The 24,986-nt window shown below is 40.6% G+C and overlaps 2 protein-coding genes across 3 annotated transcripts in view; both read right to left on the bottom strand.

Annotated features, from left to right (window-relative positions):
- The window catches only part of iars1 (isoleucyl-tRNA synthetase 1), a 63,239-nt gene that overhangs the window by 25,462 nt on the left and 12,791 nt on the right, over window positions 1–24,986 (bottom strand). For both annotated transcript variants that reach the window (XM_080461578.1, XM_080461577.1), the window contains exons 9-18: window positions 23,433–23,493; window positions 23,141–23,236; window positions 20,231–20,353; window positions 14,714–14,805; window positions 12,667–12,765; window positions 5,994–6,120; window positions 3,396–3,469; window positions 1,533–1,727; window positions 1,229–1,315; window positions 393–476 (exon numbers count right to left, since the gene is read on the bottom strand). In XM_080461578.1, the coding sequence (XP_080317704.1) occupies window positions 393–476; window positions 1,229–1,315; window positions 1,533–1,727; window positions 3,396–3,469; window positions 5,994–6,120; window positions 12,667–12,765; window positions 14,714–14,805; window positions 20,231–20,353; window positions 23,141–23,236; window positions 23,433–23,493 (1,038 nt within the window). The remainder of the gene's footprint in view (window positions 1–392; window positions 477–1,228; window positions 1,316–1,532; window positions 1,728–3,395; window positions 3,470–5,993; window positions 6,121–12,666; window positions 12,766–14,713; window positions 14,806–20,230; window positions 20,354–23,140; window positions 23,237–23,432; window positions 23,494–24,986) is intronic.
- LOC308108539 (vimentin) lies at window positions 17,352–19,454 on the bottom strand (the record flags this gene model as incomplete). The annotated part of the gene is made up of 1 exon (XM_080461579.1): window positions 17,352–19,454. The coding sequence occupies one exon, from the start codon at window positions 19,452–19,454 to the stop codon at window positions 18,327–18,329; it is 1,128 nt and encodes a 375-aa protein (XP_080317705.1). The 3' UTR covers window positions 17,352–18,326.

Here is a 24,986-nt window from a genome sequence, read left to right as displayed (position 1 = left end):
TCCTTGATTTAACTTATAAAATTCAATATACATCAAAGTTTAAAACCAGAAAATAGAAAACACTGGAACTTGAGTAGAAACAGACTGTCCCCTTTTTCTCTTTATCCCAGTAGCTCACTCTTCAGTGTATATGTGAGCATATGGTGCAACTGCATAGTGGTTTATTCATTAGGCCATATGGCCTTAGCACTCTCACTGCTCGGGGCAAAGGAGAGACTGTAGATAAAAAAGGACACGTGCATGTTTGTGTGAGTGTATGCGACTGGGATGCTGCCTTTTTAATTGTCGGTACTGATTCAGCTAATAACATAAGGCAAGTTTAACACACAAGCACTTCAGACACACTCACACACACACACACACACACACTCCCATTCAGGCACAGAGCTGACCTGAGGGCATCGGCTCCATAGCTCTGCACTATCAATCCCGGATCCGGGTAGTTCTTCTTGCGCTTGCTCATCTTCTGTCCATCGCTGCAGGAATGAGACAAGCAAAGGCATTAACACACACAGACACACACACACACACACACACACACACACGCATGTGCGCACAAGGGTGCATGTTGGAAAACGTCCACTTGGTATTCAAATTAGTGGAGCCCTTCCAGGTCAGCAGGCCTGTGAGCACAGAGCTGCATTCAGACCCCGCGGCTGAGGACAAGCAGCTCTGCGGTGGAGCCGCTCTGAGGGCCAAATGTTACGGCACACATACAGCACTGATTAAGAAAAGCGGCAGAAAGATTAAGAGTAGCTGAGTGAGCAGGTGAGTACGGGGGAAGAAGACCTTAATAAAAACCATGGTAAAGGGGAAAGACATATACTAGATTAACAGCAAAGGTGGTGAATTCAATAGAAACCAGCAGCATAAATGCACGAAATTGATTGAAAAATAAGGTTATACGAATTACAACTGCTTTCTGAGCCATACACCTCTATTGTCAAATCTGTCCAATCATTACTTTGAGCAAGAGCACTGGAGTTTATTTCAAAACACATACACGGTCCTGCAGTGGAAATACTCCTATGTGTACAATTGCAGAGCTGAAAATGGTCCCACGCGCCCTGAAACTGCACAATTGTGCTCCGTTCCCATCATCACAAGGACTGAAAAGACTTGAGGCTGATAGTGCTGGAAAGTGTGTGATCTTTTCCTCGGAATTTTTTGACAATTCTAGTTTTCAGAAAGAGGAAAAGCAAGTGGTTTCTCCAGCCAATGAACTGACCTGGCGAGCACCAGTCCGTTCACAATGACATTCTTGAAGGGCGGCTTGCCAAACAGTGCTGTGGAGAGCACCAACAGGGTGTAGAACCTACAAAGAGATAACACAGAAGGCCAGAATAACTGTGGTGCTGGAAGACTGCAAGAATGCAATTTTCAATCTTAAATGATATTTCATAGTTTTTAATTGCAATTCATCTTTCAAGAACACCTCAAATTGTCTTCATTCTACTTATTCATGCTCTTATCTCATCATTTTCCCTTTGTCACCCTTCTCCCATCAATCTACTCAATCTTTCGCTCTTTACCATCCTCTGGTCTGGTCGATGCCCTCAGCGATGAAATCTGCCGGGAAAGTGTCCTCGAACTCCTTCCTGTTTTCAAAAGGGTAGTGGACCTGGGCGTAGGGCATGCTGCCGCTCTCGAACCAGCAGTCAAACACTTCGGTGACCCTCCGCAGCACCCCCTTACCACACCGAGATGGGATTGTCACGTTGTCGATGCTGAGGCGGGAGCGAGAGAGAGACAAAATGTTCACAAAATGTTAAGAAAAGTGAGAAAATAAACTCTTTATAGGAGGTTTTATTGGTGTCGTGGGGGGGACCTCTCAGGCATTTGTGCTACACAGAGAACCACAGCTCTATAGGTATTCGGGCTCCAGTCCAAAAATTTATAATCTTTCACTGCTGAAAATAAGTTTTCACAGGGGAACAGTGTATCATGTTGAGCTGACACCCACTGAGCTCGGGTTATTGCTTTGGGTTACAAGTGTCAGACACAAGGATATGGAAAAATTTACTACATTTACTGAGTCGCTCAGAAGCAGTTTTGGAAGCAAATCAGTGTGGCTGCAGTGAAGTGAGGGAAAAAAATGAATACGCTCGTAACTATAGTGAGTTCAGGTGAGCGGATTGGCAAATAAAGAAATATTGTAAATCTCTGTATTGGAGATGCTTTTATAGGGAACTTCAAACAGCCACAGAACAAAATACCCACAGCAAGGTGAGAGATTTAGTTTTGCCGCCTGAAATAGTGCACTCTGCTGCAGTGCTTTGCTACTCTTAAGAGCCCCGTTGGAGACAAAATGAATGGGGAGTGTTCAGCAGAACTTTTCCCCAAAAGAAGTGAACCGCTGAGTGCGTTTTGAGTAGTTTAACGAGTCATTTTTGCCGGTTGTTATGCAAAAGATTTATCCACAATGTTATGCAGGCAGAGCCATTATCTTTGGTGGCTGCCACTTTGGAACTTATCATTTCTCCTGTTCAGTCTGCCAACTGCACGTGACAGATACAACTTTTGTGTCTAGAACAAATCTTTATCACACATTTTAACATGTTAATCAACCAAAACTACAGGTTCTGGGGGGAAAAAAAACCATAAATATCCTAAAGGAAATAAACCATATAAGAATGTATTTTCAGAGATGAATCATCATTAATCTTTTTATGTAGAGTTAAATTATTAGGTGGCCCAGAAAGTTCAACACAACTGCAAAAGCCACAATGGAACTGCAAAAACCACAACGGCTGTTAATCCACAATGGAAATACACAGTGTTCGGAAGAACGGGTTTTTAGCAAACTATTCTGATTACAGGACAGTTTAATGCCTTCCACCAATTCAGCCCTGCTTCTGGTACGTAATTAGTATCTAGTTTTGCAGAAAAAGCGTCTAAATTTTCTCAACAATCTACAAACATTGAGTTTTCCAACATGGGTCACACAGACCTCGCAAATTGCTGTATAACTATTCAATAATCCTCTGTTAAACTCTTAAAAAATTGCGATAGATGTTGTATTTCGTATTCAAAATGCTCAAGACCCAACAGTAAAATCCAAACGCAGGAGCTTAGAGAAAGCAACCTCCATCAACTGAAGATGGCCAGCTCCATGGAAGTGATTAAAGGCAATTAGGTGATGAAAGGCGGAAGAGTAAAATGATCTGTGTCCCGCAGCAGCCGTCTGGTTCAGGCAGGCAGGTCACATTAGATGAAACCAGTGTGGATTCAAAGTGAAACCCGTGCACCGACACGCATACACGGCCAGACAGTATATCAAAAATGTATCACAACATGTCGACTCCTGTAACACCAACAGCCTGTGAAGTGTAGGGCATCCCGCCGTCATGTTCGGCTGGGTGGATGCTAACCTTGGCGGCTGATCGGTGACTCACCTTTCCCGATGCAGATCAGTTACTTTGACTCCGCTCAGCTCCTCCAGTTCAGCCATGGACCCCACACACACCACCTGGTGAACACACACACACACACAGAACACCTTGAGCAGGTAGGAGCACATAACAGCATTTTCTTTGGCGCTGAAAATGATTGGTAGGGGAAAAGTAACACTCACTAACTCCGGCTCCACACATGTAAGTGAAAATCATTTCTCATAATATATCTTTTTATGATGAGGGTGAATGCCTTTATTATTAATTGAATGCATACAAAAGACTTTCTCATCTCAACTAAGAAACGGTGCCATGCATACCCACACACTGGTGTCACAGCCATTGAGAGTCTCACAAAAAGGTTAAAGATGCCTTTCAATGGTATTCTTTAACAGCAAAGCCAACAGGGATTTTTGCAGTTGTACTTGAGGACATTAACGATTTTACTTTTAATGGATAAAGCAGCTGAATTTGTACTTTCACTTTGGTAAACACTGCGAGCACTTTTGGCGAGTTTGCATTTGGCTTCTGTTCAAATTGTTAAGAGCTACAACAACAACATTTGCAACCATTTGTAATCATATCTCTTGCTTCTCTTTTTCAACTTTCACCTTTATCCATGTGTGTGTGTGTGTGTGTAGCAGGTCTCTGAAATGAAGTGAAATTTGCACATATGTTGCTTCAGCTCTCAGTTTAAAACAGTCGCGCAATTATTTACTTTAGAGATTTAGAATGAATAAGCTTTAAAAGCTACGGAAAATACCAATTGAATTTATAATTTGCACATCAGAGTTCAGATTGATTATGTTGTCAAGTTCACATATAACATTTCTCTAATACCCTCTTTTTTTCACTTTACACTTCGTTTGAAAGCGATCTTGATTCAACATATTTATGTCGTTTAATAATAAAACAGCATTTTCAGTAGCTAACTGCACACCCTCACCAGCTTGAACCGATACTCAGAGCTCATACTCATGAGGAGGGGTGATGCTGTTGGTGCAGAGACGACACAATGTGAAACTGGATGTGGTTTTTCTGTTGGATGCAGATGGTGAACATCCTCGAGTGCAGAATGACTCATCTGACATTTCACTGTGTTACAGGAGGAGAAACTCAAGGTTTATGATGTGAAAAATACTCCATATTTCCTGCATCAAATATTTGGCACAGATCAAGAAAGAAATAAGCAAGTATCCATCAAGACTCAAGATGAAAAGTGGACCCTTAAACACATCTGAAAGAACGGGGTTGAGAGGTTCACGTTTATGTGACAACAAACTGAATCTAGCTGAACATTAGCGACAGCGTTCAAAAGATGGCTCACTTTTCCACCCTTGCCGTCTTTTTTCACCTTACAAACTATGGCAAAGTGTGTCATCTGGTCTCCTTGGAGACTTAACCTGTAGGCTCTGCTCTAGTTTTGCACCACAGCACCAGGTAACGTGGCCCAGATACAGCCTGATACGCCACCGCCGTTTACAAAAGAAAGACACAGCAAATCAAACGTGCGCAGGAAGCCGAGGACGGATCGCGACGGAACACAAATAATAAGAAACACAGACGCAGACAGATGCGCGCTTACAGCTTCAGATTTGAATCGTCACTGAGGGGATTGTGAGGGAGGCACCAGGGAGTGCGAGCGTTCTGGAAACAGTCACAATGCTATTTACAGCAAGCAGGTCGCTGGCTGTCCCTCTTTCAGCTCCAGGAACCAAAAGCGTCATTTTTCTAATGCTGAAACAACCCAATTCTGACATCTCTGTTCAGTTCAGTCTACTTCACACAGGCGGCCCAGTTTGGCAACAAACATCCAGAACAAAATGGACATGCACGGTTTGGCTCATTTTTGCACTTTCAGTTTTCATTCCTCCCCTTCTTTTCAACTCTCATTTTTCCACACAGCTCATGGCTTTCACTTCCTCGTTTCATCCACTGGATAATTTACCCCCCACCTCCTTTATTTTCTGTGCCTTCTTTCCTTTCACCCCAACAGCTGTTTGTCTCACAGACCTTTGAAGTCGCCCTTAATCGGCGTGAAGGAGGGAAACCAAACACGTTGGGGTTCATGTTTATTTGTGGTTAACATTAATGAATCATTCATGTGTTGAGTTTATGGACGCACTCTATGATGGAGCCCGAGGGGGGCCAGCTCTGACTGCAGTACGGAGTCACGCTACTCCTTTCTGGTTTGACATCATGGCCACCTCAAGAAGACTCTCCTACACAAGCCTCCACACTCACAGCAAGGCCAGATATGCTTAATTATGCGAGTGTCAAAAAGAGGTCAGCGAGACATCTTTTATTTTTTCTTTCCATGGTGGATTTATGAGAAGCTGGATTTCTGTGCTGTAGCAGGAGAGCAATTTCTTTTTTGGAAACACACAAAACAGCCCCAACAACAACAAAAAGTGTTTTATGATCGATTAAAAAAAAATAAGTTCCAGAGAATTCAACTTTTCAGTCGCATCTTCTTATGCTTGGCCTGGAATGAACTCAGAATGAAACAATCAGACAACAAAAGGTCCCAGATCATGACACCAAAAAACAATAGAGACGCTTTAGTAGCAACAAACTGCATGTTTGTGCGTTTCCCCTCACCTCCTCGAAGTCGTCGCTGACCCAGAGAGGGATCGGAGTCCCCCAGTAACGGTTCCTTGAAATGGCCCAGTCGCGAGCGTCTCTCAGCCAGTTCCCAAAACGCTTCTCGCCTACAAACTCTGGAACCCTGCAGACACAGATAATATGATTTATATTTAAGACACAACCTGGAAAATGTGACTAAGATGATGTATTTTTCACTTGAATTGACATAAAATGGAAAAATGCCCTGATAAGGATGAAGTAGCTCCGACCTACTTTCTGCTCCGTTGGTTAGAATTAGAATCATTTATTACTTTCACACAATGTCTCAGACTTATAACAAGATGTGCGTTTTATCACAGGTTTCAAGATAATGGTTCAAATAAAACAATCTAAATTTATGCGAAAGGAAACAACACAAGCATCAGTGCAGTCATTGAGAAGGAGTTAGAGCAACACGCCCTCGAGCAGAAAGCCCACCCAGCAAACAAAAGTTAAACAGTAAAGCTCAACCCCTCTGCACACAGCTCTGCCCTGCCTGCCTGCCTGCCTGCCTGCCTGCCCATCTGAGGTCACACTAGCACTTAATCCAAGCGGTTAATATTTTAGTTTACTACTGGTCAGAGTCAATTAAAAAAAACTAAAAACTAATATTTGCAGTTTGTCACTGCTGATTCATAGTAATCCACAAAACCTTGTCTTTGTGTAAGTTCATTATGAATAAGCATTTCTGATGAGATGAAACATCTTAAATCTTCCAGGTGGCTTTGTGATACAGATGATTTTATATTTGTATGAATAATATATTGTTATAAAACTAAGTTTCCTACATCATCGCGCCATGGAGCACCACATTATGCAATAATGGTGCACTATGTAATAATATAATACATTTTCAACTCAGTATGTAATAACGCCGCTTTTTGTAATAAACTTTGCCGCATTTTGTAATAACTTGTTACATTTCGCAAGTTATCAAAAAAATGTGTGTGTGTGTAGAGCCACATTCTGTAATAATGGCGCAAAATGTAATAATGTAATAAATTATTGTTTTTATGCTTTTAATCATATTTAATTACATAAAATAATGCAGGTTGCATGCTTTTATGTCTGGAAAAATTCAGTGCACCGAAAATCTTTGAGTCAGTAATAAATGAGTGGAACTTGTATTTCTAGCTTGTGAATCCATTCTCCATTATAATGAATACAGTTACATTTGATTTAGGATTGAGCAATAAAACATCCAACTAGTTGTTTTTTTTAATAAATCCTAATTAAGCTGGAAAGCTCAATGTTATTCTGATGGTGTGGGTGGCTTTTCTCATTAAGGCATCAATTTTGATGATTTATTACATAATGCACTAAAATTATTACCCGCATTTCATAATAACTGTTGCAATATGCAACAAGCTATTACAAAATGTGGCAAAGTTTATTACATAATGAGTTCAAGAATTTTATTACAAAATGCAGTAGATTATTACAAAATGCAGCGTTATTACATAGAGTTGAAAATGTATAACATTATTGCACCGTTAATACATAATGCGGTACTACACGCCCCATCATGGATATTGTATTTGTTTGTCTCTGTACTTTTTTCAAAACGTTAGCGCAAAAGTGAAATGGCAAAAGTAAAAAGCCACAATAATTTTCTATCCATCCGCTTAACATTGTTCCCCCTTTATCGAACTGAGCAGGGTACAGCCGGGACAGGTTACCCTTCCATCAGTGAGGCAGACAGTCTTGGATTGGACTCTCAGCAGCATGGAGAGGTGGAGAAGGAGTGACTGATGGATGACTTCATGATCTCCCTGGCAGCTTTAGCTTGACAAGTTGTTTCGTAAAAGACTTTCCTCTCCAGACAGTCAAAACAATCCAGTTCATGGATGTTTAATGTCCTTTAATGTCTTCAAACATGAAAAAGTCAAACATTAATCCTTTTATTTCAACATTATAGAGGACAGCTGGAAAGATTTACTGTATCCGAACCGAGTGAATTGACAGCTAATTTGTGAACATCTTCTTTAAAAGCAACTTAAATGTTGTATCGGAAATCCGTCATAATATCCTGAGTTTGCTTCTTTTCAACTATTTCCCTAGTTGTAGCCGCACAAAGAAACTTGAAATGCTCTCAACATGGAAATGAACAGCAAAGGTTAAGATTCTCTCCAAGGCATCTTTTTTCTCTCTCTCCTTTGTAGCTCCTCTCTGTTCGCGTTTCCTCTCTTGCCTGGTATTTAGAGCTTTAATCCTTTATCGCACAATCTCCTCCTCTTCCTCTCATTTTTTTTCCCTCATCCCTGTGTCCTGCTGTGCCAAGTTATGCTGCCCAGGAGAACCGTGAAACGAAGGGGGGAATAAATCGTCCTCAAGATCCACGCGCTAAGCAAAGACTTCATCAATTCCCATTTGGAGGAGGCATTTCTATTTAGGCCCCTAATATATCAATTTAATGATTTTTTTTCTTCTTCTTCTCCTGCAGCTCTTCACCAGCTCTCCTCCCACGTAACCTCCTTCTCTCGGTTCATGCTAAATGGAGAATTTAAAGAGTGCTTCCGTGTGCTCGGGACACACAGAACATTTAACATGTGCCGGCTCCTGTTATAGGTCCAAGGCCGTGGGGACGCATTCAAGCACAAAACAAAAGGGCGATCTTTAAAAGGGAACCGGGTGGACAGGATGGGGAAAATTGTACTGTAGGCAGAAAAATAGTGCGATAGTAAAAGGTAGACCATGTTCAAGGACAAAGTGTAACTGATCAAGACAATTCACCCTGGCAGAGACGGACCTGTCTGCAACGAGACACGTCAGACAAATTGAATATATTTAATTTAAATTCTAATTGTTTTGCTTCTGAAACTCGACTGATGGGGGAAAAAACTAAACAATAAACAAAGCCCAGTCACAGTTGATGTAAGTGAGAGGCGAGAGAAAGAGCACTGTTTTTTGGAAAACACCAAACATAAAAGCACAATTGATATCATAGTTTTAAGTTCTTGTATCCGGTGGTATAGTCTAGGGCGTATACCAACTTATTTTTTAGTGAGCCTGACACACACAGCAGTATCTACGAGTCAGATTACCTATTTTTTGTTTTCTGGGATGATGAAGCCATGGCCCAACCTACTCTGCCTCTGATTGGCTAGTACCTGGCTCCATTCACGGAGGGCTGATGAGCCAATCAGAGGCAAAGCAACCCGCTCATTACAAAGCAAACATTGCTGACCGCCAAATTATACCGAAGTTCTGCGATGATGAGCAATGCTATGGATGGATTTTCACTAAATAATGTTGTCTTTCATGTCCGTTTCTAAAAAGTGGCATTTCTGGGCTGATTTCAAAGAAGGCAAAAAATCGAGATTATACCCACTTCTCCAGGAAAACTACACCACTGCTTATACATATCGTTATGGAATTATTCAAGTTCCTTTGACATATTGCAGCCAAACATCAAATGTTCATGAAAAGGGTCATAAATATGTACAAAGCAGTTGACATGAGATAAGAACTTTGTAAAGGATTACAATAATGCCATCAAAAATCTAAATACCACCACTTCCTGTTTCCATTTTCAAAGATGAAAACAAAATTCATCCTTGAAATTGAAAGGTTATTCAAATACACAATCGGTTTAGCAAATGCAAGCAGTATATTTTATAATCTTAATCTCTTGACTTTAACTTGTGATAGATACTCAGTCAAAAATATGTAAGCCAAAACATAAAAGTTGGTCCTTTCAGAAATCAGCTAAAACGTGCAAACATCTAATCTCCATCTTTTTCCTCCTGAATATGAACTCTTTGCAGCCAAAACAGTCAATTATAGGAATAAATATCAGCCTCACATGTGTAACATTTACTAATAGCATGTCGTGTATATTAAGACCCCAATGCACTTTTACAGGTATCTCAGGATCAAATATTAAAAGGACAGATGGAAGTACTGGAGCCAACGCAAGCCAGCTACAGTTGATAAAATCTTTTGGGCCATGGCGGTAATCCAAGATGACATATACTCACTTGCTAGAAATGAAAAGTCTAATTTTATCTGCTTCTATTTCAAAGTCGAGAAATACTGAGAACTTGGCGTGAACAGAGCTTTTACCCCAGACGGTTACGTCTGAAACTGCAAGACATGCATTTGAAAATCTTACATTTTACGAACGAGTTTACCGCTAATGTGATTCATTATTCATTATTTGATCTTACTCGGAAATATTGCATGAAAAATGTGATGAGTGTGGCCGAGCTTCCTGGAGCCAGGGCCTCAGAAGTCACCAGCTGCCCTTTGAGCACTCATTAAATCAGTGGCTAATTTATTCTGACAGACGGGCATCTGGAGAAATCAGACACAACTCCCTCAGCGGACACTCGGCCCGAGTCTGCACGGCACCGCTCAAGTCCAGGGAGATAAAGTGAACACATCACTTGGAGAATACGTTCTACAAGTCACTCATCAACTGATGGGACCGTCATATAGAAATACAGAACCGTGAAAGCATTTAGCCGTCAAATTTCCAGGTACTACAACTCAAGCATGAAAGTGGAGAGTACTTTTTTTTTTTTTTTTAAAGTCAGATAATTAGTGATTGACGATCGGTATATCAGTATTTCTGAAAGGAAATATTTGTATACAAGTGTGATGGCCAATTTCATCACAAGCAGTCCATCATTTTCACAAATACGTTTTGTCTGTTTAGTTTTTTTTAAAAGGCTTAAATAACTAATCAAATTTTCATCTGGTTGAGATTTTTGACGTACTGATCAAACAACTACACCACATTAGTCCGAAATCAAGAAGGTATATTTGTTTCATACAGTAAAGGTATAACTATACAGGAGAATCCCTGTCATCAAATGTTGGATGCATGTAGTGAACTTGGCGATCACCTCGGGCAGATGAGAAGTCAATTCCAGGGGAGAGACATTACTGGTAAATTGTTTAAAAGCTTTTAAAACTGTGGTCTCTAACCCTGGTCCTGAAGACCCCGTCCAGACGGTTTTAGGCCTCGTTTATGAGACGTTACAAGTAAATGGGCTTTTCTTCCTTCTTTTTCATTTCAGAAACATTACTGAGCATGTGTAGAAACACTTATTTACTACAGCCATGGTGCGCAAGCGTTTCCTCCTAGACGGAGCCGAACTTTTTGAAAAAGTTGCATTTCCACTGAGAAAGAGCTTTCTGCTTTTTTTTTTTTTTTTTTCAAAGTTCCACCTTGGAAACCATTTTGAAAAAGTTGTGGGTTTTTTCTTTTTTTCGTCGTGGAACCAGACACCCAAAACGCAGCAAACATTTGCCATTTTCCCTTAAAAACGTGTTTTCGACGTCTCCCTGCTTCGACACACCTGAATCTAACGATGATCTCCTGACAAACGCACAAGAAAAACCAATAAGGAGCCTCTCATTGCAGATTTTGCATATTTTCAGCAGACAGAGACGGAAACCGTGGAGGACAGGCAATCTGCAGGACCAGGGTTGGAAAATCCTCAAATGCTTTGGATGACAGTGATGATGACGCGCTATGGGAGGGACAGGTTAAACTGGACAATGAGATCGCTGATGGCTATGGAGTGAAGGCCGAGGACAGCGGAAACTGTATGTATCTAGGAAACACCAGAAAATTCCAAAAAGTTTACATATTGCCTTTTATACACGCCCATGCGTGCATCTTTGTTATATTATATATGTTTAAAAAAGTTAATCTTTATAAAAAAAAAAAATTATAAAATTCCGATTTTTCATAAAAGCAGGGATGTGCCAGATAAATCTTTACCAATTATTAACTTTGTCAAAATAAAGAAAAGAAAAAGATCATTCATTACTGAAAATATGCATTCTCTGCAACCCTTTGTCAATATTGCAAATACAATTTTCATGAGCTGTAAAGTATCTAAACATAACATCTGACTTTTCAGAGCCTTTAAGGTACATTCAGATTACATTTAAATAAACCAGCAATAAATGTGATTGGTTTTTTTTTCTTCGGATATGTTGTCCACTGCTTATAATACCAAAGGCATTAATAACCATTTGAATAAATGCCATGAATTTTACCGTGGTATACCTAATAAACCTGCCAGAGTGTATACACCACCGTGATATTAGGTCTTAGAGAAGGACTTTGAAGTAGTGTGTGCGTTGTGTTGGTCTCACTGTCCGTGTGTGTCTGTGTGTCTTCACCTTCCGAGCGGCGAGTCATTCATCTCCAGTTGACAGTCCCATTACCAGCGGCAGCTACTGTGGCTCAGAAAAGAGCACTGGGAGCACCAGGGGTAATACCACTTAGCAAAGCCATCATGCTGACGCTTACTTTTCTTTCCCTTCCATGTTATGCCTTTACAATTAGCATCATGCTAATGTTTTCAATAAAACACTGCACCATGTGAGTCATAACAAAATGCCCTGATGAGGACTTAAACCCAGAGTAATGAAAAAATTTAGAAAAGTCATCGTGGCCAAGTTGCAGTTAAAATCCACTCGCCTGCCTTTTAAAATGACTACACCAGGTGAGAGCTGACCTGCAGAGAGAGGCCAACAACTTGATGTAGTAGTGCCGAGTTTAAGGCTATAATTGTTTTGGGACAGCATCTGCTGTGCGTTCCCCGGCTTCCTGTATTTAGGACCCTAAAATGGGAAATGTGCCCGTAGTAAACTCGAGCTGGTTATCACGTTTCTGAAGGCACCTTACCAATAGCATTTCCCGTTGTTGTCCAGCAATTTCTGCACCATGTGCTCCACTCGGACGAACCAGCTGGGGACGGCTTTGTAGATCAATGGAGTGTCGGACCTGAAAATACAAGCACAATTTATATCATTGTGAAGGATGTGATTCATTAATAGAGAAACGGCAGATTTGATTTATATTTATTTGTTTTGTTTGATCCATTTACTATGCAACTAGCTTTTTTTGGGGGGGGGGGGCTTTATTCTCACAAAAATACCAGAAACATTGTAAGGTGTTGAAATAAGGCGTGGGGTAAAAAATTAAATTTTCTGACACTGTGTTGGATTAACTGTCCTTGAGTGACTGCGCCTGTATTTATTTGTGGCCTGCAAGCCTATTTCTAAAAGCGATGGGTGGAGAGAGCTCCGTTTATTCAAATTTTAAAACGGGGGGAAAAAAATTATGTATTTGTGAGAAAATCTATATTCATTAAGATATAAAATCAAACAAAATGGTTTTTGCTCACAGATTTCTAAACAAACTAAAAGCAAAGGAAGCCTATATACAGATTAACAGATGAAAGAAACACAAAGGAATAAGGAGTCACTATGGTTATTACCACTCTTCCTGGGTTTTGAACCTGCTCAATGCATCATTTCTTTCTCCAGTCTGTCGACCGGGTTTTCTAAAACACCGAATGGTCCCGGTGCTGTTAAGTAGATTCTCTTAATTTGGCCTGTATGTGTTTCAAAGCTGAAAATAAATTTGTGCTTATTCAACAGACTCGTTTTAGAAACACTGAGAGCTCGTTAAAGCAACATTTTCAAGTGAAAATGCAAAACTTTCCTTGTGTTTTTAGTGTTCATTCCAGTCCATCTTCTCCTGGGAATTGGTAGTTTTATATTTGACAGTAACCACACTGTTACTTAGTCGTCTGTCCATACGAATGTCTTTGTTTTCACCATTGTTAATGTTTATGGTATATTGTTCTCTGCAAAAATGTGTGTGTGGTTTCATTACAAAAAACACACAACAGTACCTACTAGTGGCCAAACATGAAAACGACATCATTTTTAGCGTTTCTGCAGTTGCCGTGAGAACGGACAACATCTTCAAAATATTGCTGGTCAAACCAGAAACTTTCCTGAAACTATAAAGTTAAAAAACGATGCAATTTCACTTGAGAAGTTGTTGCGTAAACATGACCTTATTTCCAATTAAATCAGAAGTCATAGTTGTTGTATCTGCGCGGTGTGAAAGTGCCAAGTTTTAATTTTGCTCCCTGGTAGTCAAGATGACACGTTTGTGGCTTTTACACTGGTCAAAGTTGGCCCTTTCTGCACGATAGTGATTGTAAACATGATCACTTGTAGAAAAGAGAGCCTGTAGAGGAAAAGGCAACATTTATGTTATTGTGAGATTTTATAAAGACACCAAAAAAAGAAAAGAGATAAAAACGTTTGGGGGGGGGGGACTTGCTGAATGATTAATTTTTCGAAACATCAAAACTAAGTGTTGGTGTATAAAACACAATCTGTTGCACGCTGTCTTGTTATTTACGTGAGTTTTTGGGTTTTTTTAAAGCGATGCTTGTAAAAAGAGTCAATAAAAGGTGACTGGAAAAAGCTGTCCCCAGCAGAGTAGATAACATATCATCTCTACAAAAACAATATCAACTAAAAGCTAAAAAATAAAAATAAAAAAACATTTATTCAAATTAACTTCATTGCCATCCATCATACCATATAATTTCCTATCTTTCAAAAATGCTTAATCATTCTAGGCTTTAAATGGTTAATAATGCAGATATTCCACCTATGCCGGCCTGCGTCTGTTAGTGGCTGTGAGAGAACATCTCTGCATATTTACAGAGGTTAATTAAGCCTGCTCAGGTCAGACTGCAGATGATCCAAGTCAGAGAGGGAGTCAGTCTACTGAAAAATTTACTTTGTGTGTGTTCGCGTGAGGCTGACAGTTAGAATGAGATGTGGGATTCCTTGCCGGGACCTAAAAAACCGGTATCCAACATGGCACACAGGCAACAGAGGCGTGAAGCGTGAACGTGTCTCACCTCCAGCAGAAGGGGTAGTTATGTTTGAAGGTGCTGGCATTGATGAGACGACCCTTCTCCTTCAGCCACTTGATGATGTTCTTGTCAGCATCCTGTAACCGCAAACAAAGAATTGATCCTTTATGCGAAATTGTACAAACAGGTCAAATTATGAATTAAACCAGAGGATGATGTACTCAAATTCAGTAGAGACTATATTGAAGATACAAAGAAAGTCCAGACAAATGTACTGAAAACCCGAAAAACTTTCAGCTGGATATGAACAACAAAGAAATGTCTCCAAATATTGAATTCAAGGAGCTGAACAAACTCCTGGTGAGATTCAATTTGAAAAATACCGTTTTCAGATGTTCAAAAAATAAGGTGTGGAGGCCAAAAGTGTCCCACAGGAAGGTTCGCTCCCCACCGTGGATTAACATTAGGAAAAATGATACAAATGAAAATTTAACATTCAGAAATTGTCGATTAATTTCAGTCGGTTGAGCAGACATGCGAGCCAGAAGCAAACAGCTGATCAATGTAAGTCAAGTCTGTTTTTATTTAGTTTTTTTTACCCTTTAGATAGGCCAAGTGTATTTTAGTTCAGGGGGCAAATACATCCCAATTTGTTTTCACCAGGATTGACCAGTAACACAAAATCAAAATAACCTACAAACACAACAGCTTTACAGGGTTTTAAAGAAAATCGATTTAGTTTCACATTCTTTGCAATTTTCCACAGTCTATGATGAAAAACCTGAAACGCTGTAAGCTGAGATCCCATCAGCTGCAATGTCTTTATTCAGATTAATGTGAGTAAAAGCTGGTCGCTTTCTACAAAAACAAAGAGCACCCACTAGTGGCCCAACAACAAAACTGCATCGTTTTCAATGTTTCTGCCGTTTTTGTGTAAATGGCCATCGTTTTCAAAATGTTGCCGTGTAAACTCAAAACTTTTCTGAAACAAAAACGATGCATTTTCACTTTTTTCACTAAAAATTACCGCGCAGACCGCACCTCAGTGAGACAGTCCAATCCCTAGAGGACAATTTAGGAACAGCAGTCGCTTTCATTTAACTTTCATCTCGTGATACTTTTACACTTTTGGGAAAGTCATTCCAGTTTGGGCATGTGAGCTATATGTTCACCTTTTAACAAAAGTTTCACCAGATATGTGATCCGGAAACATTTTGCCAGATGTCAGAAATCTCTGATTGCTCTTGTTCCCAAAATGTTTTAATGAGAAAGATTTTTTTGGAGCCGTTTGTTCCAAATGTAATCTCTTAATTGACACCCATAGGATGTGAAAATATTTTTTTACATTCTTGAAAACAAATTGTATTTAATTTAGGGATTATTTTAACTACATATTTTAAAATCGTATGTAATTCTGGTCAGTTTCACATTTTGCATAGAATTTTTCTTTGATTAATTTTTTAGGACTTTTACCTACTTTAAAAGGCTTTTAGAGAAAAAAAAATGACTACCATAGACTGGGAAACTTAATTTTTTTTTTTTAATTATGTGAAAAATACCTTCTTCCAGAAAATGTCAGCAGTATTTAACACCTTAATGTGAAAGATAATTTCCCACCATCCTATGTATATTAAAGATGAACAGAATAAAACTGTGTTTAGTTGCAGCAGTAAACAGGGATATCACTAAAGCACATCAAGTTGAACTTTTTTTTTTTTTAATTACAGTACAAAACTGTGGTTTGCATTAGATCTATAACACTCTTGTTAAAGTGTCGTCACTCTGCTAATTGTCATTATTATTATAATTAGGTTGTTTGTGGCTCAAGTGTACATCATGACAATAATCACATTTAATTAAATACATTAGCATAGCATGAACAAGTTCCAAGAAGTTTAATTGACCTAATATTCTGTTTCTTCTGCTTCCATAAAGGGAAACTCATGGCGGATTTGCAGCCAAGGTCAAAGTGGGCTCATACAGCTGAGATAAATATCACCAAACAGAAAAGTGTGTGTTTTGTCATGCAGCTCATTGTTTATTGCAAACAATCGAATAGGCAATCAGCCCTGTGCCTTATCACACACTCTTTCATCTACCTTGAACCAATCCCACAGTGCAATTCACAGGAAGCTCATAAATATGAGTGCACAGCGAGGTGCGTGGCAGGCTGTTGGCCGTGACCTCTTTGTGGGGATGGGATTTAGTTTAGGTTTTTTTTCTTTTCACTTTTTCATGCAGGAGAACATTTTGTTTTGCTCTGACCTAGGCTCATTAAAACATGGAGGTGCACCTGTGATATGAAGACTCATTGGGAAATCAGCCTGCAACCCACTGAGAGAATGAGACCATTTCACCACCTGGCCAATCGAGTATAAATGAGGGTCACTTGATATGCTGCAAAATTATTCACACTTGTGTGCTCTCTCTTCGCAGCGAGGCTTAATTAATCAGCAGAGTTAGAGTTCCAAAATAGTCATATTACTCTGTGTTTAATCATTTGAACCCCGGCTAAGCTATCAACCTCAACCTGCATTCTACAGTACAGCACCATAATGAAGCCCTTTTATTCCTAATTGGCAAAGTTTGTATTTAAAAATGTAATCAGACAAGGAAAAGAACCCACTAAAAATACTGATGTTTTCTGATGAAAAGAAAAATAACCACTTCAATATTTAGTTTGCACTCACTTGAATCTTTATTAAACAGTTGGTCAACATTAGTGTGAATGGTCCACAGTTGTATCTTGTCAATACATCTTGAATAAACTGGGAGAACTGTAAAGACCAGTGGTCACACTAAGGCTATACATTCTGCTTTGTTTGCATCGAGATTTTCATTGTTAAAGCAGCGGGATGAAGGGAGGGAGTAATGCCGAAAAAGTGAGAAACCATAGCAAAGGGAAGTGACAGAGGTATGATGGTGAGACTGACTTGGCAGGAATAGAGGGAGGGTAAATTTAGCAGGTGCACTGCAGGAGCAAGAGTAAAGGGAAGGGAAGGAACAAGGAGAAATGAGGCCTGCCAAAACAACAAGGGTGGGAGGGGCAGCGGCGGTAAGGAAAGGTAATGAAAGGGAACGAGAGAAGGTTGTTTTAGCGAGTAATGTCAGAATATGCAGGAAGGATGACTGGAGAGGTTTGGCAAGCGACCACATGCAAAAAGATAATGGGGTCAGATGTGGCAAGATGAATGATTGGGGTGAGGAGATCTGGGCATGAAACCTTAATAAATCTTTAATAGTGGGAGAAATTTGTCTGCAGCACAGAGTATCCAAAACCATAGAGAAAGCTGGCCTCAAATGATTCCGTTGTTAATCTCAATTCTTTAATAGTCAAGTAATATTTGAATAGAAATTAAGACAAAATTGCTTATAAGTGCTATATTATAGCACCGAGCTAGAACAGGTACAGTTTAATCTTAATTATGCCAATTTGTTCTTGTTTTCTAAAAATGAAAACTCAAAAATAGGCCGGCAAATGTTTACTTCTCACAGTAATCTAGTATCTGTACTGAAACAAAGTCAGACTGACAATGGTAGTAAAAGTTATCAAACAATACCAGCTGGTGGGAATAAGGAACAAGGAAACATTTTTAGCTAGATTGAGCCGATCCTCTCCAGTCATCCGGGCTTGCTTGTGGCCATTTCTTCTAGAAATTTAGGCATCTTTGGCAATTCCAAGCCTGCTTTCCTCCCCCTCCAGCAGCTTCCGATAGGTCGCAATCTCCGCATCCAGCTTGAGCTTAATGTGCAGCAGTTCCTGGTAGTCCTGGAGATACTTGGTCATCTCCAGTTTGGTGTCACAGAGCTGGGACTCCAGCTGAGCGATGATGCTCTCAAGGTTCTCCACTTTCTCCATGTGGGACATCTCCATGTCCTCCAGCTGCTGCTCCAGGGCGGCATTGCGAGCCCTCATGCCGTCGATCTGGTTCTGCAGCTCTGAGACCTGGGTGTGGAAGGTCGTGATCTCCTCTTTCATGGTCTTCATCGCTTCTTCGTTTTTGCCGGCGTGCTCTTTCAGGGTGTCGAACTTGGTCTTGTACCACTTCTCAGCTTCCTGGACGTTGCGTGCGGCCACAGACTCGATCTCCGCTCGCATGTTGCGCAGGTACGCCGCCAGGTCAGGACGGTCTCCATCCAGCTCGGCAGTAATCTTTGAATCCTCAATTTGCTTCATGAGGTCAGCCACCTCTTCGTCGTGCAGCTTCTTCAGAAACTCGATCTCGGCCACCAATTGCTCTATACGCTTCTCCAGGTCGGCCTTCTGCAGCGTGGCGTTGTCGACGTCCTGACGAAACTCCCGCAGGATCAACTCTGCCTCCTCTTTTAGTGCCATCTCCTCTTCCAGCTTTAGTCTCCACACTTCAACCTCCTCCTCGATGTAGCCGCGCTCGATGTCAGCGGCTCCCTTCTCGTTTGTCAGGGCCTCAATCAGGTCGCGTATCTCTTTAAACTTGAGCTCATATTCTTCTCCGATGCCGGTGGGGCCGCCCTTGTAGCGGCCCTGCAGCTCGGCCAGCTGAGCCTGAAGAGCAGCGTTTCTCTGCTCAAGCGTCTGGACCTTCGTAATGTATCCGGCAAACTTGACATTGAGTTCCTGCATCTCCTCCTTCTCATTGGCATGGTGCTGGTGTATCTCTGTGCCCATCTCGATGGCGGTCCCACGAGCGCCAGCCCGTCCGCGGCTGTCGTACGAGGATCCACGGCAGCGGGAAGGCGACGGGCTTTGAACTCTCACCCGGCCGCTGACTTGCAGGCTCTTCTGGTTATAAGATGAAGCCCTCATGTTGTGTGAAATAACGGGTTTGTTTTTCAGTTCACAGGATAAAACGGCTGCTCAGTCGGCTCCTCGTGTAGGCCACTCTGCAACTGACGCTTCGTCTCATCAACTCTGTGGTTTTATACGGCCATAAAGAATGTCTCAGACAGCCTTGAAACTCGCACTAGGCTTTAACACAATTCAAAAGTGGATTATGACCTAGCTTCAGAGAACTGTGGCTGCATGCTCTTTATTAGCTAACGCTGTACTGTTAGCGGCCAGACGGGTCACGTACACTCCCCGGCCTTCACATTAAAACGTGAAATAGTGATCAAATCATGTATGGCTGCTATGTTTAACCCACCATCCACTTAGGATGCTTATGAAATTGGGTGTGACGGATGAGAGGAGGGTATCCAGTGCAATGGTAAACAATTACAAACTGCTTTGGCAGCAGATTTTCTTCCAAGATCACCGCATTTAACTTTTAACACATTAATATTTTAACCAAACGTACAATAGTAAATAAACCGCCTTACAAAGAATGAAGACCTTTCTCATGCCACAGAAAGACACATGTGGAAAGATCAATCACGCAACACGAACGGAGGAAATGTAGAGCAGCCATGGGATGAAAATACAGAAGTCATGTCAGAAGTCAAATGGAATTCCAAATTAATCCAGCCATCAATATTTCTGATGCATTTATCCTGTGGATCATACCAATGGCTCTAACCGGGGGTAGAAACCCTGAAATGTCTGCTAAACCCAATCTACATGTAAATACATGATGTGTCACTCACTTTGACATACTGTCCCGCAAAGTCAGTGACCTCTGAAGTGAAGCAGCCCGAGGCGTCCACAGGGCAGATAGGAGCCTGGTCCCTCTGGATGATGTTGTATTCGGTGCACACCCGGTAATCATCCTGCGGAGAGAATAAAAGTGTTTACCGTCTGCCTGATCCACAATCCTTTTGCTCACAACACCTAGATCTGCCTTATTTTCGTCAATATATCCATATTACAAAGCAATATGCTTAAAATGTCCATAAAAATAAATATTTTCCAATGATAACATGGGACACTTCATTTCAGACTTAAGCATTTTTAGTGATTTGTAACTATATGTGAAACTTGCTCCCTCCAATAGCGAGTTTCACCAGTTTAAAGATATGTTATGACTCCATATTAAATTCCATTGTTGAGCAGGATACTTTTTGCAGTGTGGAAACAAGCACTACTGGCATGTGGCAGCTATGCATGAAAGATCTGAGCACCGTCCAACTGTACGTGTAATTTGTATTCAAACAGCCTGTCGGGATGCAAGATGGATGACTCGGGAGGTCATTTCACGTCTAGTCGTGACAAAATAAAATTTGAAAAATGTCACTTGGCAACTCTTTTCCTCTCACTGTATATCTCGAGAGCACAAACAATCGTATTTCAGATTTCAGTGTTGACCCGATCAATGAGACTGCTAAATATGAGAGGTGTCATAAAGTGAAAAAAAAAAAGCATTTAAATGCAAATTTCAGAAAGATGCTGATGTGAGGAGTTCAGTTGAGAACCCTGTGGGGACTGAAGTGTTGTGAAATCAGCAGAGAGGGCTGAAGAGGAAGCCAAGATAGAGAAAGACTGGGGGCATTCGCAGCTGGACACAGCCACAGGGGCATCCATCTGCTCTTCACAAGGACGTCTCACTTATTAGCAGTGACCCAGTACCTCTGATAGCACTACTGCACCGACCACTACACTTCGAAGTGCATTAAAACATCAACCATTCAGTGCAAAAATTCCAAAAAGTCCATCAAAACACTTTAGTCTAAATAGAACAAAAAAAGAACTTCGCTTATTTATTGACATGAGACACAAATATAAAGATTTAATAATAGAAAATGCAAAAGCCAAACTATAATTAAAGTTTTAATTTAAGTTTCTGTCATTTAAATTTTAAAATAGTGGATTATTGGTTTTTTAAACCCATTCGTAAAACTAATTTATGTGTCTGCTAATGATATTATAGAGGAGCTCAGGTAGAGAAAACACACATAAGATTGAAAAATATGTCAGCAGTATAGAAGATGGATGTTTGATGCATATTTTCACTTAATGAACTGCACACAACACTCCCAATGTAAATAACCCAATAAAAACTTTTCAGTAAGTTCACTGCACGGATCAAGATATACATGAAGAATTGGCTCCGAGATGAGATGAAAACTGGGCAAAAAATGCAGTTTTTCCAAATTAGATTTTTGTTTTGAGGATGTAAGGTTTAAATCCTTCCCGACCACACTGATAACAGTGATCATGAATGGTTGTCTGTCTTCTCCGTTAGCCCCGAGATAACCCGAGATAACCCGAGATAACCCGGTGACGTATCCCTGGTGTGCCGTTGCCGTTCTACGCAGCGTCAGCTGGGATGGGCTCCATTCTTCAGTTGGCTTCTCCAGGACAACGAGGCAACGACAGCTGACGGCTGGGCGATAAAGTCAGAGCATCTAAACGTAACCTTGTTTTACTTCTGAATATACCCCACAGAGGCAACAGTTCATGGCCAGATAACAAGTATAGTCAAACTGCTGTTTCACTTGCTTGTTTTTGAAACCAAATGTCTGTTAAACTATAAATTACTGAGGGTGAGTGTGATGATAAGAAGCAGGTGGAGCTACATTAAAGAGACAGAGAGCAGCACCAGGAACAAATGTTGTGTCGCTTCTATGGATTTTTATTCTCAGGTTATTTAGTTTTTCTTAAAAGTTGGAACACAAAGAAATATTACTTCTTTTTTTTTTTAATTCTCTTTGAAAGCGTAACATTTCTTCATAACATTTCTTCATATTGCTGTGAATAGAGGGATGGGATGAACTGGGAAATCAAATGCCAGTATACATCCATCCATCCATCCATCCATCCATCCATCCATCTTCTCCCGCTTATCCGTTTCCGGGTCGTGAGGGAGGCAGTCTGAGCACTGTCACCCAGATCACATTGCACCGATTAAGAACCTTTCCTGTGAGCCCACGGGAAGGTGGCGCCCGGCGTGAGACACAAACTCACTAACTTGAGATTGCAAGTCTCATGCTCTACCAACTGAGCCAGCCAGGGGCTGCCAGGATACAATAAAGTCTTAATTAGTAAGACTTTAAATTTGATAAAAACGGCACAAACATTTTGATTTGCTTATGTTTTCCATAAGTCTCTTTTTGTCATGACTTCCATCGTCTTCTCAAAGCTACAGTTTCTCCTTCCAGCACATTTTGCATTGTTTCTATCAGAACAAAAATGTATTTTATTTAAAGCCTCGATTCATTGAAATTGATTTAGGTGCAATCCACTTAAGACGCATGTAGCGGCGACAACTGATTTGATCGGCTGATTATTTGCAACATCAGAATCAGCGTCTGAGCTCATAGGCCAGTTCAGTTTGACAAAGAGTGCGTAATGGGTGGATATTATTGGCTCTGGAAAGACTGAAGAGTGGCCCAATTGTTCAAATGAGGTGTCAGTCAAAAAAAAGATAGGCCACGTGGCTATTTTGATGGTAATTGAGCTTTAAAGCATCTGGAGGAATCTATGATCCTGAGTATTTAAAAGCAAAGTTGTACTTGTAACTGGGTTGGTTGGAGTCTTGCTAAATGTCGTGTAGAACATTAACTTTACACCAGTCAGTAAAGGACAGAGAAGCGACATTCGGGAAAGGTCACACTTACAGCTCCAAAGTACGGTGCCTGGTGGACAACTCCTGTGCCCTCTTCCTCCTTGACGTAGTTATCCATCACCACCTGGAAGGCTCCGTTCTCCCCACACTAAAGTCAAACAGGTAATACAAGAATTAGAAGCATGAGCAAGGAAAAGAGGTACAGCCAGACAGTAAACCTGAGAATCAGACACAAACAGAGTGGCCCGGCAGGTAATTAAAGTGAGACGTCTCTTTTTTTTTTTTTGTCTGTGACAATATATGAACATATATAACAGCTCAGAACAAAAACACAGTGGACAAACCTTGACAAAGTACTGGAAGAGAGGCTTGTACTTCTTCCCCTTCAGTATCTTGCCAGGGAATCTAAAGGAAAAAAAGACAAAACACATTTAAAAGGGCTTTGCTTTGTTAAGTTTTGTTTCTGTCTTTTGGGCTGCGATCAACCGATATGAAATAATTAGTGCTGTCAAATCAATTTTATTTATTTTTTTTAAATAAGTTAATATTGTGCATTCATGATATTTCTTTTATATAGAATTTGCAGAAGATTATTGCATAATGCATGGAAGCATCATTCATCTAATTTCAATCAGTCTGTAGCAATATGTACAGTAAGTTGCACAAAGAAGCCGAACAACACACAAAGGACGCCTTTTTGCTCAACTGAGGCAGTTCTTTTCTAAACCTGAGCTTTCTGTAATGACACTTTAATAGAAGTCAAGAATGATTTGAGGACTTTCTTTATCCAGAGTTTCACCACTTGTCACAACAAAAAGAAGGAAACTCATATTTTAACTGTCAGAGGCAAAATAACTCCAAAATATGTCAGAGAAAGTCTGACAGGAAAGAAAATACAAGTAAGACGAGGCAGTGATGGACAAATGAACAATGCTTAATGAAAAACTATAAATTTATGCACGTAACACTTGGGTTGTCAAACATAAGACCGACGGGCCAAAACGGGACGGCAACAGACTGCAATCGGACCAAACCACCAAGCAATTGGTATTAATTTCAGAGAAAATAAAAATATTTTTATTAAACAATTTCTTAAGATTAGCAGACACAACATAACACTGAGACCCAAGGTGAGCTATTGGCATGAAAGACGGCTACTCCATCGTTATCAAACTAGCATTGGCGTCAAAGTCATGCCGAGTTTGTAAAAATGTGCATAATGGAACAGTTATAGGAGAGTAGCAGGAGGGAGCATCATTAAAAGTAGCTTCATGTTGAGATTGTGGTCATTTCCAGCAATAATTGTTTGATTTTGTGAAAATAGAAATTTTTACACACAAAAATAAATGAATGAATGAATGAATGAATGATGATAGACCCACTTTGAGAGGGTATTGTTGTTAGACATAGGAATATAAACTTTGATTTACACGTCACCTATATGCGTGTCAACACTTGGAAAGGTCAAAAATCCCCTCCGACCTCGGTGTCATGTGTTCTGACAGCCGAGTCAATCGTGACGCAGCGGTTTTGAAGCCATCGTTCAAACGAAGACGTCGGGAGGCTGCCGCTGTATGGCGGCTCTGTCCTTGTGGCGGAAGGTGAGGCTCGTTCCAGGGTGCAACATTTTTCACCACGACTTCCTCACTGCCAGTTAATTTGTCCAATATGTGGGATAAATCACTCCTGGAGATGTTTGGCCATTTTTTTCTCATCTCACGTTGTGTCATTTCCCTGCTGCCCTCTCCCCATTGCTCCAGCGTCATCCGCTGAGCTGCTACATTAAATTTCCTCACCACTGCATTGCAAAACACCGGCTGGGCAAAACAAATCTCGGGCTAATTCCGCTGTCAGTGACTTGATCCATGGGAGAACCTTTCACAGTAAATGTAAAATGG

Source organism: Lipophrys pholis (genome assembly GCF_963383615.2).
Source record: "Lipophrys pholis genome assembly, chromosome: 4".
In the NCBI taxonomy this organism is placed as follows: Eukaryota; Metazoa; Chordata; class Actinopteri; order Blenniiformes; family Blenniidae; genus Lipophrys; species Lipophrys pholis.
This window is presented reverse-complemented; position numbering and strand designations above follow the sequence as displayed.